Consider the following 23022-nt stretch of genomic DNA (forward strand, 5'->3'; position numbering starts at 1 on the left):
TGTGTGTGTGTTTAGTTAAGTTCCAGCTGAACTGCTTCAGACCAAATCAGCTGAACGTGTTTTTACAGACTGACAGGAAATACAAACAGTTCATCTCAGCTCATTTTCAGCAGTCAGCAGTTTTTGGATGATTTATTGACTTTTTGTTTCGAAATAATCTTTTTCATGTGTTTCGGTTCTTGTCAGATGGCGCTGTGTTCTGTGCCGCCTGTTGCAGTCGCTCCGTCATTTTCGTTCGTTTCGTGTGTTTTCATCCCTTTTCGTTCATTTCGTGTGTTTTCGTTCGCTTCGTGTGTTTTCGGTCTTTTTCGTTCTCTCTTTGCTGCTAACAGTCTCGCAGACAGTTACCGAAGTGTGTGTCCGGCGGACTAAGCCGCGGAGCGGGAAGGAGAAGTGAGGAGGGACTGCGCAGTTTGTGGAGGAGAAGCGGCGTCACCCGGACACGTGACCGTTCACGAGCGTGTCTGCAGCCCAGACTTCGAGCTGCTGGCTGTGAGGATGCGGCCTGATTATTTGCCTCGAGCTGTACTGAACATACTGTTTATTGTTTCATTTATTTTTCATCTGCAGCTCGCGCACATTTCTTCTACTTTATGGCTCTTCTCTCTCTTTAAGAACTGATGTTAATATTGTTTCAACTCTTTGTTTGATTTGGAGAACTCTTTTCTCTTAGTTTAATTCTGTTGTGTGTGTTTGTCTGTGTTTGTTTAAGAACTATTTTGAAACTGGGATCATTAAAGTCTGAGTCTAAGTTTAAGTCTAAGTTTAAGTCTTAGTTTAAGTCTGAGTCTAAGTCTAAGTTTAAGTCTAACTTTAAGTTTAAGTCTAACTTTAAGTTTAAGTCTAAGCCTAGGTCTGAGTCTAAGTCTTAGTTTAAGTCTAAGTTTAAGTGCTTTTGTGTCAAAGTTGAAATCCTGTTTGCAGGATGTCACTTTGTTTGATTTACTCATTTCTTGGTGAGAAGACTCAAATTTTTCTGCCATTTTTCTGACGCTCTCCTCAGATTTGGCAAATATTTTTCTGGTCATGTTAAATCTGTGTTTCCTGTGTTTGGACAGCTGGTGTGTGCAGTGACATGTATTTACCTGCTTGTTGTTTTGTCTTTCCTCTTCATGTTGTTCCAGCCTTGTTGGCCATAATCTGTAAACGTAAACGTAATCTGTTCATTCAAAAACAAACCTCCACGTGTCAGCTGTCATCACGTCAATTCAATTCAATTCAATTCAATTCAATTCAATTCAATTCAATTCAATTCAATTTTATTTGTATAGCGCCAAATCACAACAGAAGTTGTCTCAGGACACTTTCCATATAGAGCTGGTACAGACCAAGCTCTTTTATCTACAAAGAAACCAACAATTCCCCCATGAGCAAGCACTTGGCGACAGTGGCGAGGAAAAACTTCCTTTTAACAGGCAGAAACCTCGAGCAGAACCAGACTCTGGGTGGGCAGCCATCTGCCTCGACCGGTTGGGTGAGAGAGGAAGAGCAAGAGAGGGAGAGGGAGACAGACAGACAGACAGACAGAAATGCAGTCAGAGAGAGAGAGAGAGAGAGCATGTGTCCGTCCATCCAGCCGTCCTCGCCATGTCTGACAGCTCATGTAATCCAGCCTTTGGTTCACAGCAGGAAGACCAACATGCAGAAATCAAATGTGAGACATGAACGAAGACATGCTGAACGTAGTGATTGACAGTTCTGAGTCATTATTCAAAAAGACAAAACAATCAGGACCTGGAAAGAACAAGCTGCAACTCAGGAAACAAGAACATGAAGCATTTTGAATAATGGATTTGTGAAAGACCCTGAGAGTGAGATTACATATATTTTTAGATTTATATATATATTTGTGTGTGTGTGTGTGTGTGTGGCGCGAGAAGAGATGGAAGAAGGAGAAATCATCCATAATCAAACAAATTAGATTAACATGCAAAAAAAGCTAAGATAAAACTCACCCTTTAACTGAACACAAAGGATTTTCACAGTTTTATATGCATTTATACGTCATAGAGAAAAATAAACAAGGAAATCATTTCTCAGCCAAACTACAAATAAACAACAACAACGACAGAACCGAGAGACGCACACGTCTGTCCTCAACTCATATACAGGAGATCTACATAAAGCTTTTTGGATTCAGAGGGATTCTTATTGCCAGTCCGATTCGCAGCCGGCCCGCCGCGTCTACGGCAAGCCGGTGAGTCCACAACACAAACCATCAGTTCCTCAACAGCTCTGCAGCATAAATGTGATATTTTTAATACATGGCTTCGACTCAAGTCACTGTAGAAACTAACACACACACACACACACACACACACACACACACACACACACACACACACACACACGCACACACACACGCACACACCTGGGCTCCAAATAAATACATTTAAAAACAGTCCATGTGCCTTCGAATGGAAGTCCAGTATTCACATGGCTGCACACACGCAGGCACGCAGGCACGCACAGTCAGACTTACATTAACGCATATTCCCGAGGGGCAGGGACGCACAGATGGAGCTGACGGAGCTGAGAGAGAGAGAGAGAGAGAGAGAGAGAGAGAGAGAGAGAGAGAGGGAGAGAGAGAGTTTCTTCACAGACGTGGAAAATGAAAAAAGGAAAAACTTCTAAAGTCGATTTTAACGCCTCATAATTTCAGTGTACTTTGTGCTCTTTGTCTCGTGAGTCTGAGTCTGTCACAGATTCATGGAGAGCTGTCTTTGAGTGAAGGCCGTTGGCAGATCAGCCGTTCAGCAGTAGCCTGTCAAATGAATTTCTAATAGTTGTAATAACTCTTCATCAGGCCACTTTTTATCATAATATTTGTAAAGAATATTTTCAACGGCCAAGATCCCCTCCTATATATCAATATTAGTATACAGGCTATCAACATCAATAGTAAATAATATAGAATTATTAGGAATAACTAGATCTTTTATCTTATCAATGAAATCATATGTATCTTTAATATAGCTCTTATGTTTTTTAGCTAATGGATTTAAATAAAAATCTATACATTCAGCAGATCTATAGGTCTCGCTGCTACAATCAGAGACTATAGGTCGCCCTGGAGGAATCTGAAAGGGTTTGCTCCAACTGGCTGGATCTTTATGAATTTTGGGAAGAAGATCAAAGTGCCTGGCTCCAGGCTGGAATCTCCAATTAGATCATTCCGTTGTTTAGAGGTTATTAGATTTTTCTCATGTATCTTTATGAAATATTTTTATAATTTGAGTAAATGTTTCTAAATAAATAGGTTTATCTAGTTTAGAATAGTATTTATTATCATTTAATTGTCTATATCCTTCCCATAAATATTGTTGGAGATCCATGAGTACCACTATGCTGCCCTTATCTGCTGCTTTAATCACAATGTTTTTATTCTGTATCAGCTCTTTTAGGGCCAAATTTTCTTCAGGCGACAGATTGGGCTCAGTTCTTAATACTAAATGATTATGGAAATAATTAAGATCTAGTTTAATTAAATTAGAGATATAAGGAGGTATTTTAACTTCTGGAGGAGTCCATTTGGATTCGGGGGTAAAAGGCTGTTTCACTGATTTACTTTTGTCACCATAATAGGCTAAAAGTTTAAGTCTCCTATGATATTTCTGGAGATGAAGCCTAGTCTGAGGTCTAATATTTCCACTACTGCCCCTAGTGGGGAGGAAGTTTAAACCTCTATTCAATAAAGGGAGCTGTGCCTTGGTTAGCTGAGTCTGTTCAGCTAAAACCATGACATTTTTAAACCCCTCCTGACAAACCAGGCTCTCGAAGTTGAAGAAGAAGTTGAAATTTTTCATAATGAAAGAGTTCAATACCTGCAGGTTGGTTTGCTCCCTGTGTGGTAAGGCAGGAGAGCAGTTGATAAGAGGCACCCACAGCATGGCTTCAGGAAAGCGAGTCCTGGCCATCTTCGTGGCTTTCAGGAGCTGTTTGATGGAGATCTGTTGGGGGTTGTGTCTCCTGCTGTCCAACCCGAAGGCCAGAACAACAGTCTCCACCCTCGTAGTGCAGGTGGCTTTTCAGGAGAGCCTCTGCATGGTAGAATGAAGCCCCTGGATAACTGTCCACCTGCAAGTCCTGGTGCTGAAAAGGGGGAAATCTGGCCACATTAGAGTCACCAAAGAATTATGCTCCTCACCTGTGGAACATTCTCCCTGCACACCTGAGGTCTGCACCAACTGTCAGCTCATTTAAATCAGGCTGATAAGGCTTGCCTTCCAGTTCATGTCAGTGTTTGTTTGTTTCTTTCACAGGTTAAATGGCAGAAGAGCAAGGAGACATTCGGTCACGTGTTGATTCCCCTCACCAAAGAGGAGTTCATGTGGTTTTATCGTGTCGTCACGCACCGCCTGAAGTTTCCTTGAGGCAAATCCAAACTTCTCCAGCAGCAATGATGGTCCGTTCAAGGACTTACTCACTGCCTTCAGCAATGCTGGAGAGACTTTGGCCTGCCAGGGACGCCAACACTCCCCCTCATTCGGAGCAGCATCAGCACTTGTGTAAGCTATTCTTTTTTCTGAATATTATCCATAAGTATTTGGACATTGACACGATTTTCACAATTTTGCCTCTGTACACCACCACAATGGACTTGAAATGAAACAATCAAGGTGTGCTTCAAGTGCAGACTTTCAGCTTTGAGGATATTTACATCCAAATCAGGTGAATGGTGTCAGAATTACAACCATTTCTATATGTGCCTCCCCCTTTTTAAGGGACCAAAAGTAATTGGACAAACTAACAATCGTGAATTCTGTTGAACCATGTATTCCTTTAGCTCTGAACAGTAATGACTTCATGAGCTTCTTTAATGATAAAATTCTAACTATTAGAGATAGAATTCATCGGCTCCTGCCGTCAACAAGTACTGTTTTGTCTTCAAACACAGAAACCGTAGAAACTATTACTCAGTCTGTCGCAGGTTTAGACTGTTTTACTCCTGTTGACCTTCACCAACTAATTTCAATAATTTCATTATCAAAATCATCTACCTGTATTTTAGATCCTATCCCGACTAAGCTGTTTAAAGAAGTATTACCTCTAATTGACTCTTCAGTATTAGACATGATCAATCTCTCTTTATCAACAGGCTACGTACCACAGTCCTTTAAAGTAGCTGTGATAAAACCGCTACTGAAAAAGCCTACTCTTGATCTAGGGGTTTTAGCCAACTATAGACCGATATCCAACCTTCCCTTTCTCTCAAAAACTCTTGAGAAAGCAGTTGCCAATCAGCTGTGCGACTTTCTAAACAATAATAGTTTATTCGAGGATTTCCAGTCAGGATTTAGAGTGCATCATAGCACGGAGACAGCACTGGTTAAAGTTACAAATGACCTTCTAATTGCATCTGATAAAGGATTTGTCTCTGCACTAGTCTTATTGGATCTTAGTGCTGCATTTGACACCACTGACCATGGCATCCTATTGCAGACACTGGAACATTTCATTGGCATTAAGGGAACTACGCTGAGCTGGTTTAAATCCTACTTGTCAGATCGCTCTCAGTTTGTACGCGTTAATGATGACTCCTCTGTGCTCACTAAAGTCAGCTATGGAGTTCCGCAGGGTTCTGTGCTTGGACCAATTCTATTCACCTTATATATGCTTCCTTTAGGTAAGATTATCAGGAAGCACTCAATAAATTTTCATTGCTATGCAGATGATACCCAGCTATATTTATCAATGAAGCCGGAAGAAACCAGTCAGTTAACTAGACTACAAGCACGTCTTCATGACATAAAGACCTGGATGACCTGCAATTTTCTGATGCTAAACTCAGACAAAACTGAAGTTATAGTATTAGGCCCTAAACATCTTAGAAAGTCACTTTCTGATGACATAGCAGCTATGGATGGCATTGCGCTGGCCTCCAGCACCACTGTAAAGAATCTGGGAGTCATCTTTGATCAAGACATGTCCTTTCACTCCCATGTAAAACAAATTTCAAGGACTGCCTTTTTTCACCTATGTAATATCGCAAAAATCAGGCATATTTTGTCTCAAAATGATGCAGAAAAACTAGTCCATGCATTCGTAACTTCCAGGCTGGATTATTGCAATTCCTTACTATCAGGCTGCCCAAATTTGTTGCAGAATATTCTCCAGTTGCTCCAGAACGCTGCAGTACGTGTTCTGACAAAAACCAGGAAGCGAGATCATATTTCTCCAATACTCGCCACTTTGCACTGGCTCCCTGTAAAGTTTAGAATAGAGTTTAAAATTCTCCTCCTTACTTACAAAGCCATAAATGGCCAGGCACCTTCTTATCTTAAAGAGCTCATAGTACCTTATTGCCCTACTCGAACACTGCGTTCCCAGAATGCAGGTCTACTTATGGTTCCTAAAGTCTCAAAAAGCAGAACAGGAGTCAAAGCATTTAGCTATCAAGCTCCTCTCCTGTGGAACCATCTTCCAGTCTTTGTGATGAAGCTTATAGTTAGGGCTGGCTCAGGCTTGTCCTGGACCAGCCCCTAGTTATGCTGCTATAGGATTAGACTGTCGGGGGACATCCAAAGATACACCGAGCTCCTCTGTCCTTCTGTCCCTCTCCATCCGCACGCTCTCATGTCCTACCACGGCGTGTTACTAACTTAGCTCCTTCCCCGGAGTCTCTGTGCTTTGTCGTCTTGCAGGTTCCCATGGACAGTGGCTGAATCTGGATTGTGGATTTCAGCTGCGTCTCCTGCCTTGGCCCTGCCTGACATCCACTGCAACTGCTACTGCTATTATTACATCCACTGTCACTGTTACTGTGATTGCATGTCTGTCTCTCTGTCTCTCTCTCTCTCTATCTCTCTCTCTCTCTCTCTCTCTCTCTCTCTCTCTCTCTCTCTCTCTCTCTCTCTCTCTGACTGCATTTCTGTCTGTCTGTCTGTCTGTCTGTCTGTCTGTCTGTCTGTCTGTCTGTCTGTCTGTCTGTCTGTCTGTCTGTCTGTCTCACTCTCCCTCTCTTGCTCTCCCTCTCTCACCCAACTGGTCGAGGCAGATGGCCGCCCACCCAGAGTCTGGTTCTGTCTGAGGTTTCTGCCTGTTAAAAGGAAGTTTTTCCTCGCCACTGTCGCCAAGTGCTTGCTCATGGGGGAATTGTTGGTTTTCTGTAGATAAAGAGCTTGGTCTGTACCAGCTTTATATGGAAAGTGTCCTGAGACAACTTCTGTTGTGATTTGGCGCTATACAAATAAAATTGAATTGAATTGAATTGAATTGAATTGAATTGAATTGAATTGAATTGAATTGAATTGAATTGAACTGAATTGAATTGAATTGAATTGAATACTGGGTCAATCTGCAGGGGCATGGTGATAAACATCCTGCCAAGGATATCTTAGCAGACTGCTGGGAACACAATGAGACTAATTTCAGGAGTTTTGGTTGGATTGGTGACGTGAAAGCACGAATCATAGGACTGAGTAAATTGCAGTACAGCCCCACAGTCCCAATCTCTTCCATTCCTCCTTGGTTATTTCCTTTGCCAAATGTAGACCTCAAAATACAGCAAGAATTGAAGGAAAAGTCAGGGAAACATCCTATATGGCATATAGTCCAGAATTATTTAGACCAGCATTTCTCAGATTCAGTGTTTATTTTTACAGATGGATCCAAAGATCCAGATACAGGATGTGCAGGAGCAGCAGTATATATTCCGTTGAGTGGCACACATATTAAGAAAAGGGTATCAGATCATCTTTCCGTATACACCACAGAACTGCTGGCTATTTATTGGCGTTACAGTGGATAGAGGAGAGGGAAATACAAAAAACAGTTATTGCATCAGACAGTTTCTCGGCACTATCAATGAAATATACCTAATAATGTACAGAATGCATGTTAACGGCATAGTCACACAATACATCTGGGTCCCTGCTCATGTGGGTGTGGAAGGAAATGAACAGGTAGATATTCTGGCCAAGCAAACACTCCGAATTGCACAGGTAGGCATTCAAGTTAAGAAATAAGAAGTATAAGAATATAAAAGAAAACACAAACTACATGGCAGGAATATTGGGACATCAGCGAAACTGGAAGGCACCTGTATCAAATACAAAGGCATGTGGGTGATGGGAGGAAGGTGGGCTTCAAACGTAGGGAAGAAAACATTATAACACGTCTGAGAATAGGTCATTCAGGTCTCAATCATACATTGCACAAAATAGGAAAACACCCTACCGGAAACTCTGCACACACTGTAACCAGCCAGAAACAGTTGAACATGTACTACTCCACTGCAACAAATATGACACCCAGAGGAAAAATCTTAGTCAGTCATTAAGGAAGGCAAAACATCACGACTTTACACTAACAGGGCTTTTGGGGAAATCAGCAGGCAAGATACAATATGACATTGTTAAGTTCATTAAAGAAACTAAGTTAGATAACAGAATCTAGTTTTTGTTTTTGCTATTGTTTTTGTTTTGTATCCTGCCTTATCTCTTGTTCACACTCCAGTCCAGTTGGTGGCGGTAATGCGCCATGAGTTGGTTTGCCAACCGCCAATAACTCCCACAGAAGAAGACGTGCCCCACTGTTGCGCACACGGACAGTGACTGGACCCCCAGTGCTTGACTGGTCTCCCAGTACTTGGCTGGACTCTAGCTCATGTTGCCGTAGGTTTTCTTCAGCTGGCCTCTGTTTCGGTTTGCACGATATTTAAAGTTACTTGGTGAACTTGTTTCGTAACGTACGCGGTGCATCTGACAAGACAGAGCTGAAAACGGCTCGTGTCGCGACAGAGGTGACTGGTTTATATTCGACATTCGCTTGTTTTTTCTGTTTCTAACTTTAATAGCGTCATGAAAACCGCACCAATTCCAGCCAGGTCGGTATTACTTTGTAGAGATAACTAAGCCAGACATTTCACAGGTCTCATCAACTCACCAACCTCAGTTGCTGTGGCGAAAACTCAAACGAACGACGCTGAATATCCTTCACACCGTGCGGCAACCGGAGCGTTTAGGGACCGTCATAAAATTGTAATCTCTGATTATTCACAATCAAAAAAATAATGACAACAACACACAAATACTGAAATTTTGAAATAGCTCACTGGAATTTCAACCTATCAACACGAAATTACATCTAATCTGTTTTACAGCGCAGTAAATATGTTGTGTATAGTTATAATGAACATGAACGTATAGTATGAATGAAAAGTGTCCTAACCTACTTCTTTAAAATGTCAAGATACCAAAAATAAAGTGACTGAGCTGACTTGATGTAAAGCAAAAAGTGTGATGGCAATTTCAGTTCCTTGTACTTCATTTACTTGAGACACCCCACCTCCCATTTCCTCATCAGGATATCAGGTCCTTTTGTGCTTTAAATTGTGATGTCTAGACTTCTTAACACCAGCAGACTGCTGTCAGACTGCATTCAGCTGACACTGATATGAGAGACAGCCAACAGCCAATCAGAGGAGGACCAGCTGATATTTGGACAGGAGAAACCATGAAAGGATGATTTCAGCTGATGTGCACATGAATGTTTTGAGTTTCCTCTCCAGATCAAAGTGTGTGTGAGCTGACGTGAGTTCAGCAGCATGAATCGGTGTGAGGACAGAGAGGAGGGAGTCCGTCCCTCTAAAACCAGTCTGTGTGGGGACGATGACATCCAAACCGAAGCTCAGAGGTGAGACGAGGTTCTCTGACTGTCCAGGACTCGTCTCCATGTCAGAGCACTCAAATCTGTCCACCATCATTATTCACGCTCAAAGCTCTGTGTGTGTTGTGTTGAAGGCCAGAGCAGCAGGACCCACCAGACTCTGCTGGACCTGGACCTGGACCTGGACCTGGACCTGGACCTGGACCTGGACCTGGACCTGGACCTGGACCTGGACCTGGACCCAGCTGTGTGTCCTTCAGGAGTGACCGGTCAAAGGATCTCCCCATTTCTTTTAAACAGCAGCATGTCTCTGACAGACAGTAAGTTGTTCTATATTAAAATCGTGTTGGACAATTTGACCGTTATTTTCAACGTCGTTCTTCTCATTCATTTCTATCCTCACATGTGGAAGCTGCCCAGTATAACCAGTCTTCAGCTCTTGACTCCAGTTGAACATTTCCTCCACACACACTTTCTGACTGATGACTGCATGAGTATGAAACAGTGACTTGATTGAGGCTAACAGATGCTAACAAAGGCTAACCCTGATTCCACTGAGTTCCTCCATCAAATCAACATGTTGTGCTTTTCAGTCATGTGACAACACAAACACAAACATGTCACAGCTGGACTGAGATCAGCTGCTGTGAAACACAGAGTGAAGCAACACAGAGAGTGTGAGGAATGTGACTGATGCTGCTGATGGATTCACAAAGTCAAGAACAACACTGACGGCGGCATCATGGCGCCTCACATCAGGCTGGAGTTGTGCCTCTGTGAAGACGTCTGATGCAGAGAAGGGTGTTATGGGTAACTAAAGGCTGCAGGAGCTCAGAGAGGACACAAAGCTCAAAGATGTGTTGTGTGTCCAACAAGTGGACGAGAAGAAATACATGTCCAAGAATAAAAGAAAGAGCCAGAACAAGTTGTATGAGCAACAGCTGCAGCTGTTTCCTTCATGTGGTCCAGAGAAGAACGTTCCAGCTTCAATTCAATTCAATTCAATTTTATTTGTATAGCGCCAAATCACAACAGAAGTTGTCTCAGGACACTTTCCATATAGAGCTGGTACAGACCAAGCTCTTTTATCTACAAAGAAACCAACAATTCCCCCATGAGCAAGCACTTGGCGACAGTGGCGAGGAAAAACTTCCTTTTAACAGGCAGAAACCTCGAGCAGAACCAGACTCTGGGTGGGCGGCCATCTGCCTCGACCGGTTGGGTGAGAGAGGAAGAGCAAGAGAGGGAGAGTGAGACAGACAGACAGACAGACAGACAGACAGACAGACAGACAGACAGACAGACAGACAGACAGACAGACAGAAGCAGTCATGCTTTCATGTGAAACACAGCTGGATGTGAAATCAGCCTCAGCTTTGCTTTGATCCAGTATTCTCTGCTTCTCTCTTTGCTTTGCTCATGTTTCACTCACTTTATTGGGACTCAGTGCCAGTTTGTGCTGGACAGGTAGCATCCAGTTAGCTTGTGTGAGCTGTGTGATGCTGTCCACAGTATTATAGGGCTCAATAAGAACTGGAGGGACTCAAGTTGACAAGCTGCTCAACCAACACAGTAAAGTGAAAGCTGCACAGAAATGCAGGCTGGACTATTGATTCACGGTGGGATCAGCAGTACGAGCGACACTTTAATGTCAGTGGAAACGATCTGATTCAATGTTGGAATCAACACTTCAGCTCAAAGGACCTTCAGCTGGTGTTTGTCTCTGTGTGGACGGACATGATGTGAGCTAATTCTTCATGATTCCTCCACAGAGTCCACCAGGAGAGCTCAGAGGTTCCCAGTGGTCAGTCTGCCCAGCAGCAGCAGACTCACCTGGACTCCATATTTCTGGTCTGTACATGTACAACAGCTGCTTTCACATCTGTTCTGTCCACAATAATGTCCACGCTGCACTTTTTAGACCAGTGGACCATCAGTCTGTCCAATATGGATCTGATGTTTGCTTCCATGATTTCACTTTGTGTCATTCATATCATCTTCTGTTCCAGCTGCTGGAGGAGAACATTGTCTCTTTTTTGAGGAACGAGCTGAAGAAGATCAAGACGGTTCTGAGTTCAGATTACCCAGAATGCTTAGAGAGTCAGGGGGAGGATGAGGAGGTGTTGGATGGTGAGGATGCAGAGCAGAGGAGGAGCAGCAGAGAGGTATTTCTGAAGATCACGCTGCACTTCCTGAGGAGAATGAAGGAGGAGGAGCTGGCTGAGCGTCTGCAGAGCAGTAAGAGGATTTCTCTAAAGGTTTAACTGCTGGACCAGTGGACATTCACTGATGTCCAACAGATGGACCAAAATATGTTCAGACAAGGACATTAAATTCTCATCTGAACTTTATCAATCACTCATTGATTTATTTGTTGTGTCTTCATTCAGAACATTTTGCTGCTGTTTGTGGGCGTAAACTTAAATGTAAGCTGAAGGAGAAGTTCCAGTGTGTGTTTGAGGGGATCGCTAAAGCAGGAAAGCGGACCCTCCTGAATCAGATCTACACAGAGCTCTTCATCACAGAGGGAGGGACTGGACAGGTCAATGATGAACATGAGGTCAGACAGATCGAAATAGCATCCAGGAAACCACACGGACCAGAAACCACAATCAGATGTGAAGACATCTTGAAAGCCTCACCTGGACGAGATGAACCAATCAGAACAGTGATGACAAAGGGAGTGGCTGGCATTGGGAAGACGGTCTTAACACAGAAGTTCACTGTGGACTGGGCTGAAGACAAAGCCCACCAGGACATACAGTTCATGTTTCCATTGACTTTCAGAGAGCTGAATGTGCTGAGAGAGAAAAAGTTCAGCTTGGTGGAACTTGTTCATCACTTCTTTCCTGAAACCAAAGAAGCAGGAATCTGCAGGTTTGAAGAGTTCAGGGTTTTGTTCATCCTTGACGGTCTGGATGAGTGTCGACTTGCTCTGGACTTCACCAACAACAAGATCCTGACTGATGCTACAGAGTCCACCTCAGTGGATGTGCTGCTGACAAACCTCATCAGGAGGAAACTGCTTCCCTCTGCTCGCCTCTGGATAACCACACGACCTGCAGCAGCCAATCAGATCCCTCCTGAGTGTGTTGACATGGTGACAGAGGTCAGAGGGTTCACTGATGAACAGAAGGAGGAGTACTTCAGGAAGAGGTTCAGAGACAAGGAGCAGGCCAGAAGAATCATCTCCCACATTAAGACATCACGAAGCCTCCACATCATGTGCCACATCCCCGTCTTCTGCTGGATCACTGCTACAGTTCTGGAGGATGTGATGAAGACCAGAGAGGAAGGACAGCTGCCCAAGACCCTGACTGAGATGTACATCCACTTCCTTGTGGTTCAGTCCAAAGTGAAGACCATCAAGTATGATGGAGGAGCTGAGTCAGATCCTCAGTGGACTCCAGAGAGCAGGAAGATGATTGAGTCTCTGGGAAAACTGGCTTTTGAGCAGCTGCGGAAAAGAAACCTGATCTTCTACCAATCAGACCTGACAGAGTGTGGCATCGATATCAGAGCAGCCTCAGTGTACTCAGGAGTGTTCACACAGATCTTCAAAGAGGAGAGAGGACTGTACCAGGACAAGGTGTTCTGCTTCGTCCATCTGAGTGTTCAGGAGTTTCTGGCTGCTCTTCATGTCCACCTGAAATTCATCAAGTCTGGAGTCAATCTGCTGTCAGAAGGACAAACAACTTTCCATAAACGTACAAAAGCTAAACTCCGGTTGTTCTTTGATGGAGAACCTGAAGTAACACACTTCTACCAGAGTGCAGTGGACAAGGCCTTACAGAGTCCAAATGGACACCTGGACTTGTTCCTGCGATTCCTCCTGGGTCTTTCCCTGCAGACCAATCAGACTCTCCTACAAGGCCTGCTGACAAAGACAGGAAGTGGCTCAGAAACCAATCAGGTAACAGTCAAATACATCAAGAAGACGATTGAAGAGACTTCCTCTGCAGAGAAAAGCATCAATCTGTTCCATTGTCTGAATGAACTGAATGATCGTTCTCTGGTGGATCAGATCCAACAGTCTCTGAGTTCAGGAAGTCTCTCCACAGATAAACTGTCTCCTGCTCAGTGGTCAGCTCTGGTCTTCATCTTACTGTCATCAGAGAAAGATCTGGACGTGTTTGACCTGAAGAAATTCTCTGCTACAGAGGAGGCTCTTCTGAGGCTGCTGCCAGTGGTCAAAGCCTCCAACAAAGCTCTGTAAGTACAGAGATAGTGAAGTTTCTTCATCAATAAATACTCTGATATCTAACTGACTGTTTGCTTCCTTCCTGTGTCTCTTCAGGCTGAGTGGCTGTAACCTCTCAGAGAGAAGCTGTGAAGCTCTGTCCTCAGTCCTCAGATCCCAGTCCTCCAGTCTGAGAGAGCTGGACCTTAGTAACAACAACCTGCCGGATTCAGGAGTGCTGTCTGCTGGACTGGAGAGTCCACACTGTGCACTGGAAACTCTCAGGTCAGATCAAGTTACTGTTTGTGTTGACAGATTTAAGTTAGTTTTGTACATCTAGAGTTTCATTTAGTTTAAACAGTCTCTCTCATGTCAGGATTTGAATCTTTCAGTCTGTTTTCTTTATTTTCAGATCTCTGACTGAAATTGATTGTTTTGAGTTTGTCAAATGATGATCACAAATAATTTTCCAGCCTGCAGTTGTAGATCATCTTTTCTGTGCACATCAGAAAAATGTGTGCACATGTCTGAATGTGTGAATTTTTAAAAAATCCCTCAAATTCAAGTTTGCAGATGTGTCATAAAGTTTTGTCGCTGTAGAAATAATTTGCGTATCTGTAATTAAAATCTGTGCAGGAATATTTCTCTACAGTGAGGTTTCACAAAGTGCAGCATGGTTCATTAAATCTGATGAATTTACTGTTGATCGGAGTGCTGAGTCATGGGAAATATAAATTGTGAAAGACTGTGAGTCAGCATTTGAGTCCAGCACAGAGGTCTGTCTGTCTCATGTGAAGCTCAGTGGGATGAAGGACAAAACAAATTGGACCAAGCCAGGCTTCCTTTGTGTGAGCTGCCTCAACTAAACATGAACTCCAGGCAGAGATAACGGCATCACGATGGTGGTTATCAGCTTCCTCTGTCAACTCAAGTTTCCTTCATCAGGCTCTGTGCACGTTCCCATAAAAAGAGAGGTTTGCTTCATCATTTGACTCCTTGTCACCACAAAAAGGACCAATCATGTCCCCACTCCTTCAGTCCAGAGGGACAGGCTGTTATAATGGAGAGCTTTGGAGAATGTAAAAAATAAAAGAGGAAAATCAAGACTGTTGCTGCACATAAGACGAGAGAGGACTGCTGGCAGAAAACTGCTGATCCTTTCAATCATTCACTTCATATCTTTGTTTCAGCACTCATTCACTCTCAGAGCCTCCTGTTTATTTCTAACTGCACATTCAAGAGTCTGAAACTTTAAGCTTCATCCAGCAGGTTTAAACATGAGATCAGGAAGTGGATTCAGGTCTGACACTGTCCCCTCATACACATGACTGTGTTTCTACATACATGAAGACAATGAATGAACATCTGCAACATGTTTCTGATGGAACAGCAAAGATTTGAACACATGCTGAGAAGAGACTCAGCATTTTAAAATAAATGTTCTTTTTCTTCTTGTTCTTCAGACTGAGTGTCTGTAACCTCTCAGAGAGAAGCTGTGAAGCTCTGTCCTCAGTCCTCAGATCCCAGTCCTCCAGTCTGAGAGAGCTGGACCTGAGTAACAACAACCTGCAGGATTCAGGAGTGGAGCTGCTGTGTGCTGGACTGGAGAGTCCACACTGTGCACTGGAAACTCTCAGGTCAGATCAAGTTACTGTTGTCAAAGTGTTGACGTCTTTCTTTAACCTCAGAAGTCCACACATTTGATACAGACGTTCCTTGATTGGCAGATGTTTTCTCTCAATGTACCTTTTATTAATGAAGTCTGGCTGAGATGGAAATCCTTGTTTATGTTTTGTTGTCATGTGACTGATTAGTGGACGTCACTTTATTCCTGATACAGTCGTGATTATCTCAAAGGTGTCGCTGAGGACCTCAGGAAGTGAAGTGTCGAGTGTGAAGTCGTTGACCTGAAACACAGAAACTGTTGAGAATTATTTTGTGCTGTAACTCCTCCCACGTGATGCTGCTCAGCCTATCAGATCTCTGCATTCTGAGAGCAGTGATTGGACGGACACAGCAGGACCTTCAGATGATCTTCCATGTGTGTTGTTGTGTGTGTTTGCAGGCTGTCAGGCTGTCTGATCACAGAGGAAGGCTGTGCTTCTCTGGCCTCAGCTCTGAGATCCAAGCCCTCCCATCTGAGAGAGCTGGACCTGAGCTACAATCATCCAGGAGACTCAGGAGTGAAGCTGCTGTCTGCTGGACTGGAGGATCCTCACTGCAGACTGGACACTGTCAGGTATGAAGAGGCTGCTGCAGCCACAGTCAGTCAGTGTGAAAGAGGAGGAAGAGCTGGAAACATGTTGTCTGACTTTTTGCTTGATGGTGGAAGTGAGTGACACATGAACAGTCAGACATGTAGGAAACCTTTGTCCTTTGATCACAACATAAACACTGGTTGAACATGAAAAGGACATATTTGTGTTGGAGGTCTCAAGGAGAACATCTCCAGGAACAAACATGATGATGACCTGTTGGTCATCAATGATGCAGTTTGGACAGATCTCTGCATGGTAAAAGAACTGTCTGTCAGTGTGACACATGTCCTTTTTGTCCTCAAAGACATAAAAACAAGCCTCCAATAAGTCCAAAGCAGTTGTATTTAGTTCAAACTGCTGGAACCTGACAACCACAGGACAGAGCAGGACTTTTGAGACGCTTCATTCAAGTGTTTTTCTCAAAATGTTGGACTGTTCCTTCATCAGTGGACAACAATTGGACTGAACATGGTCTTCACAGCAAACATGGCTTGTAAATATTTCCCTGTGCAGACGTCGGGCTCTATTCTCGACTCCGCCGCCGGTGCAGGCAGGTGCACGGCGCACTTGGTATTTTGGTAAACCGAGGCGTACAGAGGTGCGCCAGGATGGGCGTTGCGGCGCAGTAGGGGGGAGGTGTCGGCATAATGAGAATTTTTGACCATTTTGGTCTGCGCTGGCGGCGTAAAAGTGCACTGAAAGCTCGCCACCTCAGACCTGGTCAACTCTGTGCGGCGCAAGTGGATTTTGGTAAACCGGCGGAGTCGTGTGCTCACGTCACCAACACCTCACAGTCAGGTTTCCACAGTGTTTGGCATTTCACTGCGATCAATTATTAGCAACAGCCGTAGTTCAATGCAACTATCTGAGTCATACAGTCATACAGTCAGACATAAAGTCATATATTTTGATCCGTCTCTCATGTGACCACATCAAAAGCGCGTTCGGCACGCGTAATGGTCACTCAACCTGATCGAATGTACACAGGTGAAACAGGGATGTCTGGTGATCTGTGACTCAAATTGCCTGGTGACGTGTATGCAACTTTCCCCAGGTCAGCACATGACTCGTTCATCGTGGCGAATTCTGGCATCCCTACAGTCTTTCAGGGGGACACCCCTCTGGATGGGTGGCTGCAAGTTGATAACGGCTATCCACTGAAAACGTGGTTGATGACGGCATATATCACACCGTCAACAAGACGGCAGCGTGGTTTTAACAGTGTTTTCAGCAGTGCTCGGTCAGTCTTCGAACGCACACTGCGATCAATAATTAGCAACAGCCACGATCCAGTTAAACTATCTGAGTCAGCACATACAAGCACGTTTGGCACGCGTAATGGTCACTCACCCTGACCGAATGTACACAGGTGAAACAGGGATGCGAATTAATCGGTTAACGTTGCTGTGCCAACAGAAATAGCCGTGGCATCCTACAGAGCAAATATACTGCATCTATCTCAGAGCACTGAGAGACAGAGAGAGACAGACACATGAAAAACGTGTGATGATCGCTGTCCGCTGTTACCCACGTCATTTCATTCCAAATACAAATGTTGTCATTAATGCAAACTTCACGGAAAATAGAAAGGAAATGGCGTTCTACCAATTTGGAAGAATTTCGGTCCGCCTGGCAAGACACAGGAAAGCCCTCCGCAGTGCCAGGGCAGCCTATTACTCTGCACTAATAGAGGAAAATAAGAACAATCCCAGGTTTCTCTTCAGCACTGTAGCCAGGCTGACAGAGAGCCATAATTCTATTGAACCATGTATTCCTTTAGCTCTGAACAGTAATGACTTCATGAGCTTCTTTAATGATAAAATTCTAACTATTAGAGACAGAATTCATCGACTCCTGCCGTTAACAGGTACTGTTTTGTCTTCAAACACAGAAACCGTAGAAACTGTTACTCAGTCTGTCGCAGTTTTAGACTGTTTTACTCCTGTTGACCTTCACCAACTAATTTCAATAATTTCATCATCAAAATCATCTACCTGTATTTTAGATCCTATCCCGACTAAGCTGTTTAAAGAAGTATTACCTCTAATTGACTCTTTAGACATGATCAATCTCTCTTTATCAACAGGCTACGTACCACAGTCCTTTAAAGTAGCTGTGATAAAACCGCTACTGAAAAAGCCTACTCTTGATCCAGGGGTTTTAGCCAACTATAGACCGATATCCAACCTTCCCTTTCTCTCAAAAACTCTTGAGAAAGCAGTTGCCAAGCAGCTGTGAGACTTTCTAAACAATAATAGTTTTTTCGAGGATTTCCAGTCAGGATTTAGAGTGCATCATAGCACAGAGACAGCACTGGTTAAAGTTACAAATGACCTTCTAATTGCATCTGATAAAGGATTTGTCTCTGTACTAGTCTTATTGGATCTTAGTGCTGCATTTGACACCATTGACCATGGTATCCTAATGCAGACACTGGAACATTTCATTGGCATTAAGGGAACTGCGCTAAGCTGGTTTAAATCCTACTTGTCAGATCGCTCTCAGTTTGTACGCGTTAATGATGACTCCTCTGTGCTCACTAAAGTCAGCTATGGAGTTCCGCAGGGTTCTGTGCTTGGACCAATTCTATTCACCTTTTATATGCTTCCTTTTAGGTAAGATTATCAGGAAGCACTCTATGCAGATGATACCCAGCTATATTTATCAATGAAGCCGGAAGAAACCAGTCAGTTAACTAGACTACAAGCACGTCTTCATGACATAAAGACCTGGATGACCTGCAATTTTCTGATGCTAAACTCAGACAAAACTGAAGTTATAGTAGTAGGCCCTAAACATCTTAGAAAGTCACTTTCTGATGACATAGCAGCTATGGATGGCATTGCGCTGGCCTCCAGCACCACTGTAAAGAATCTGGGAGTCATCTTTGACCAAGACATGTCCTTTCACTCCCATGTAAAACAAATTTCAAGGACAGCCTTTTTTCACCTACGTAATATCGCAAAAATCAGGCATATTTTGTCTCAAAATGATGCAGAAAAACTAGTCCATGCATTCGTAACTTCCAGGCTGGATTATTGCAATTCCTTACTATCAGGCAGCCCAAATTCGTTGCTGAATATTCTCCAGTTGCTCCAGAACGCCGCAGCACGTGTTCTGACAAAAACCAGGAAGAGAGATCATATTTCTCCAATACTCGCCACTTTGCACTGGCTCCCTGTAAAGTTTAGAGTAGAGTTTAAAATTCTCCTCCTTACTTACAAAGCCATAAATGGCCAGGCACCTTCTTATCTTAAAGAGCTCATAGTACCTTATTGCCCCACTCGAACACTGCGATTGTTCCTAAAGTCTCCAAAAGCAGAACAGGAGTCAGAGCATTTAGCTATCAAGCTCCTCTCCTGTGGAACCATCTTCCAGTCTTTGTCCGGGAGGCAGACACTGTCTCTACATTTAAGAGTAGGCTTAAAACTTTCCTTTTTGATAAAGCTTATAGTTAGGGCTGGCTCAGGCTTGTCCTGGACCAGCCCCTAGTTATGCTGCTATAGGATTAGACTGTCGGGGGACATCCAAAGATACACCGAGCTCCTCTGTCCTTCTGTCCCTCTCCATCCGCACGCTCTCATGTCCTACCACGGCGTGTTACTAACATAGCTCCTTCCCCGGAGTCTCTGTGCTTTGTCGTCTTGCAGGTTCCCATGGACAGTGGCTGAATCTGGATTGTGGATTTCAGCTGCGTCTCCTGCCTTGGCCCTGCCTGACATCCACTGCAACTGCTACTGCTGTTATTACATCCACTGTCACTGTTACTGTGACTGCATGTCTGTCTCTCTGTCTCTCTCTCTCTCTCTCTCTCTCTGACTGCATGTCTGTCTGTCTGTCTGTCTGTCTGTCTGTCTGTCTGTCTGTCTGTCTGTCTGTCTGTCTGTCTGTCTGTCTGTCTCACTCTCCCTCTCTTGCTCTTCCTCTCTCACCCAACCGGTCGGGGCAGATGGCCGCCCACCCAGAGTCTGGTTCTGCTCGAGGTTTCTGCCTGTTAAAAGGAAATTTTTCCTCGCCACTGTCGCCAAGTGCTTGCTCATGGGGGAATTGTTGGTTTCTTTGTAGATAAAAGAGCTTGGTCTGTACCAGCTCTATATGGAAAGTGTCCTGAGACAACTTCTGTTGTGATTTGGCGCTATACAAATAAATAAAATTGAATTGAATTGAATTATCATTGTAATGCTTAACGTTATCTACAAAGATGGAGTACATCATTGCTTTGAGGAGGATGAGGAGGAGGAGGAGGAGGAGGATTTACCATCTAAGGACCTCATATTTAGACATCAGAATCAGAATCAGAAATCCTTTATTGATCTCCGAGGGGAAATTGTTTTTGTTGCAGTGCTCCTTAGAAGAATAGAATTAGAATAAAATTTGAAAAGAAAGAAAAGAGAGAGAACTATATACATAAAAAGCAATCTATCTACTGAGAAAAAATAAACAGTATATGCAAACGGATGTCAGGAGACATGAGTGACGTCTGTCTCCTGGAAACCTGCCATGCGCCTGGCCAGCGGCGTTCTTAAAGGTGATTGGTGAAGATTTGACTCGGCTGTGTCAAACCCACTCCACGCCTTCTCCCCTCCCTCTTTCCGAGTTGCGCCGCTGGGTGGGACTGAGATGAGAAGGAGGAGGAGATGCACCGGCGGCGCAGCGCACGAAAATGCCAAAGTCTGCGCCGATGGCCCCATCGGCGCGGCGCAAAGTCAGGTCCGCTGCGCCAATGGGGCATGGCGGCGCAGACTTTGGCAGTAAGGAATGGCGGCGGAGTCGAAAATAGAGCCCGTCAAGTGGCTCTTCTTGTTCTGGTGAACTTCAGGAAGTTTGACATGAAAAGATTTCCACACAACAGAGTCGTGATGACTCGTCTCATATATTGAATTCATTGACAGTTTTCACACTTCAATGATTAAAGCTCTGCTGGTTTGCTGAGAGTGAAGACAAAGTCAGACTGATTATTGATCATCACAGGTGGGAGAGCAAGAGAGCGATCAATGAGTGAAGCAGCTCAGAATAGAAGTCAGCAACAGATTGAAATGAGGAAATGAGCTGATGAAGGCAGATTTAATGATGAGAGAGAATCAGTGTCGCTGTCAGTGTCTGAGCAGAGCTGAAGAGGGAGAAGCAGGCCGCATCAACATGTTGTGTTTGTGTGTGTGAGAGTGATGTAACGTCCATGTTTGCATGCTGAAAGAGGAGGTGCTGCTCTGACCCCCCTCCTCCTTTCAGGGTGGAGCCTGCTGGAGTCCGATGGTTGAGACCAGGTCTGAGGAAGTGTAAGTGTGTCTTTCATTTGACTGTTGACAACAAAGCAGAGCACATTCAGCCATCTTCAAACTGTGACATCACTCATTCACATCTCTGATGTCATCATCAAACTGTCCATCAATCAACAGCTGATTGATCAATAACTGCAGCTGTTTTCTTCTTCTTCTCTCCATCAGATTCCTGTGAACTCAAACTGGACACAAACACAGTGAACAGATACATCAAACTGTCTGACAACAACAGGACGATGACGTATGTGGAGGAGGAGGATCAGTCATATCCTGATCATCCAGACAGGTTTGAGTGGAGACCTCAGCTGCTGTGTGGAACTGGTCTGACTGGTCGCTGTTACTGGGAGGTCGAGTGGAGAGGAAGAGTTAATGTGTCAGTGAGTTACAGAAGAATCAGAAGGAAAGGAGACAGTGAAGAGTGTTTGTTTGGATGGAATGATCAGTCCTGGAGACTGGACTGCTCTGATGATGGTCGTTACTCTGTCCGTCACAATAAAAGAGAAACATCCATCTCATCCTCCCCCTCCTCCTCCTCTTCCTCCTCCTCCTCCTCTGTCTCTCACAGAGTAGGAGTGTATGTGGACTGTACTGCTGGCACTCTGTCCTTCTACAGAGTCTCCTCTGACTCACTGATCCACCTCCACACCTTCAACACCACATTCACTGAACCTCTTTATCCTGGCTTTGGGTTCTGGTCCAGGCCTGGTTTCTCAGTGTCTCTGTGTCCTCTGTAGGAGGGACAGTCTCCTCCTGTTAGACAAACACTGCTGAACAGATCAGTTGAGTCTGTGCAGGATCTCAGTCACATCAGTCTTTCAGGTTATAGGAATAATTTGATCAATGAATTTGTTGAAAAGGATTGAAAAGATTCCTCATTTACCTTGTGAACGTCTTCCACTTCCAGTCCTTTAAAGATGGAAGCTGTGATCATTAAAGTGTGGAAACGCTGTTGACTTGAACCTTCAGCTGTGTGTTGATTTCAGTTGTGGATCTTGTTGCAGTCAAAGCTGAATGTTGCTGTGAGTGTTTTATGGTCTTTCTTCAGGTCAGGACTGCTGACTGGACTCAGCTGAAAGATAAGGAGAAACGTTTCTGATGCTGTCGTCCATAAAGAAACGGTTTTTCCAGTTTGGTGTAGAAGAACTCAGCAGGTCTTCACAGAGCCATGACTGGAACCACATCCGACACCTTTGGGATTAACTGGAGCGCCGACATCAGCGTTGGACCTCAGTGATGCTCTGGTGTCCGATCGGGATCAAACAGCAGCTTCAATATCTGCTGCAAAGGCTGAGCGCAGAAGACTGGAGGCTGATGTGCAGCACAGTCATGAACACGGTGTCACAGTCACGTTAATCACACACTGAGTGAAAGTTCGGCTGTCCACATACTTTTGGCCACAGTGTGACAAACAGCCAAAGCGCAGACTGAGATGAAGCTGAAACACACCAACAAACGCTGGTTTTCCTGCCAAATCTCTGCTCAATATTCAGAAACTTCCTCTAAAATTCAACCTTCTCTCGATGTTTCCCACAAAATATTTCACATTTTCACCGTTTTCCTGCAGCGTCGTACTGACTGAGTCTCTGTGTGTTTCTGTGTGTTGTTGTGTATTGTGGTGTGACTCTGTCCTCCACACGTTTAAAATATGTCACTTTTTCTTCTTAAATTCTGACTTTTTGTTTGCTCCATCGTCACT

At 44.1% G+C, this 23022-nt stretch overlaps 1 protein-coding gene across 1 annotated transcript; it reads left to right on the plus strand.

The window, feature by feature from the left end:
- Nucleotides 1-11923: 11923 nt before the first annotated feature.
- Nucleotides 11924-22283, plus strand: LOC139328040 (NLR family CARD domain-containing protein 3-like; the record flags this gene model as incomplete). The annotated part of the gene is made up of 6 exons (XM_070958155.1): nucleotides 11924-13821; nucleotides 13907-14074; nucleotides 15253-15426; nucleotides 15855-16028; nucleotides 21277-21323; nucleotides 21492-22283. Coding segments are annotated over 6 exons (3030 nt in total), but the record flags the coding sequence as incomplete, so codon positions are not given.
- Nucleotides 22284-23022: the final 739 nt, after the last annotated feature.

Source organism: Chaetodon trifascialis, chromosome 24 (genome assembly GCF_039877785.1).
Source record: "Chaetodon trifascialis isolate fChaTrf1 chromosome 24, fChaTrf1.hap1, whole genome shotgun sequence".
NCBI classification, from domain to species: domain Eukaryota; kingdom Metazoa; phylum Chordata; class Actinopteri; order Chaetodontiformes; family Chaetodontidae; genus Chaetodon; species Chaetodon trifascialis.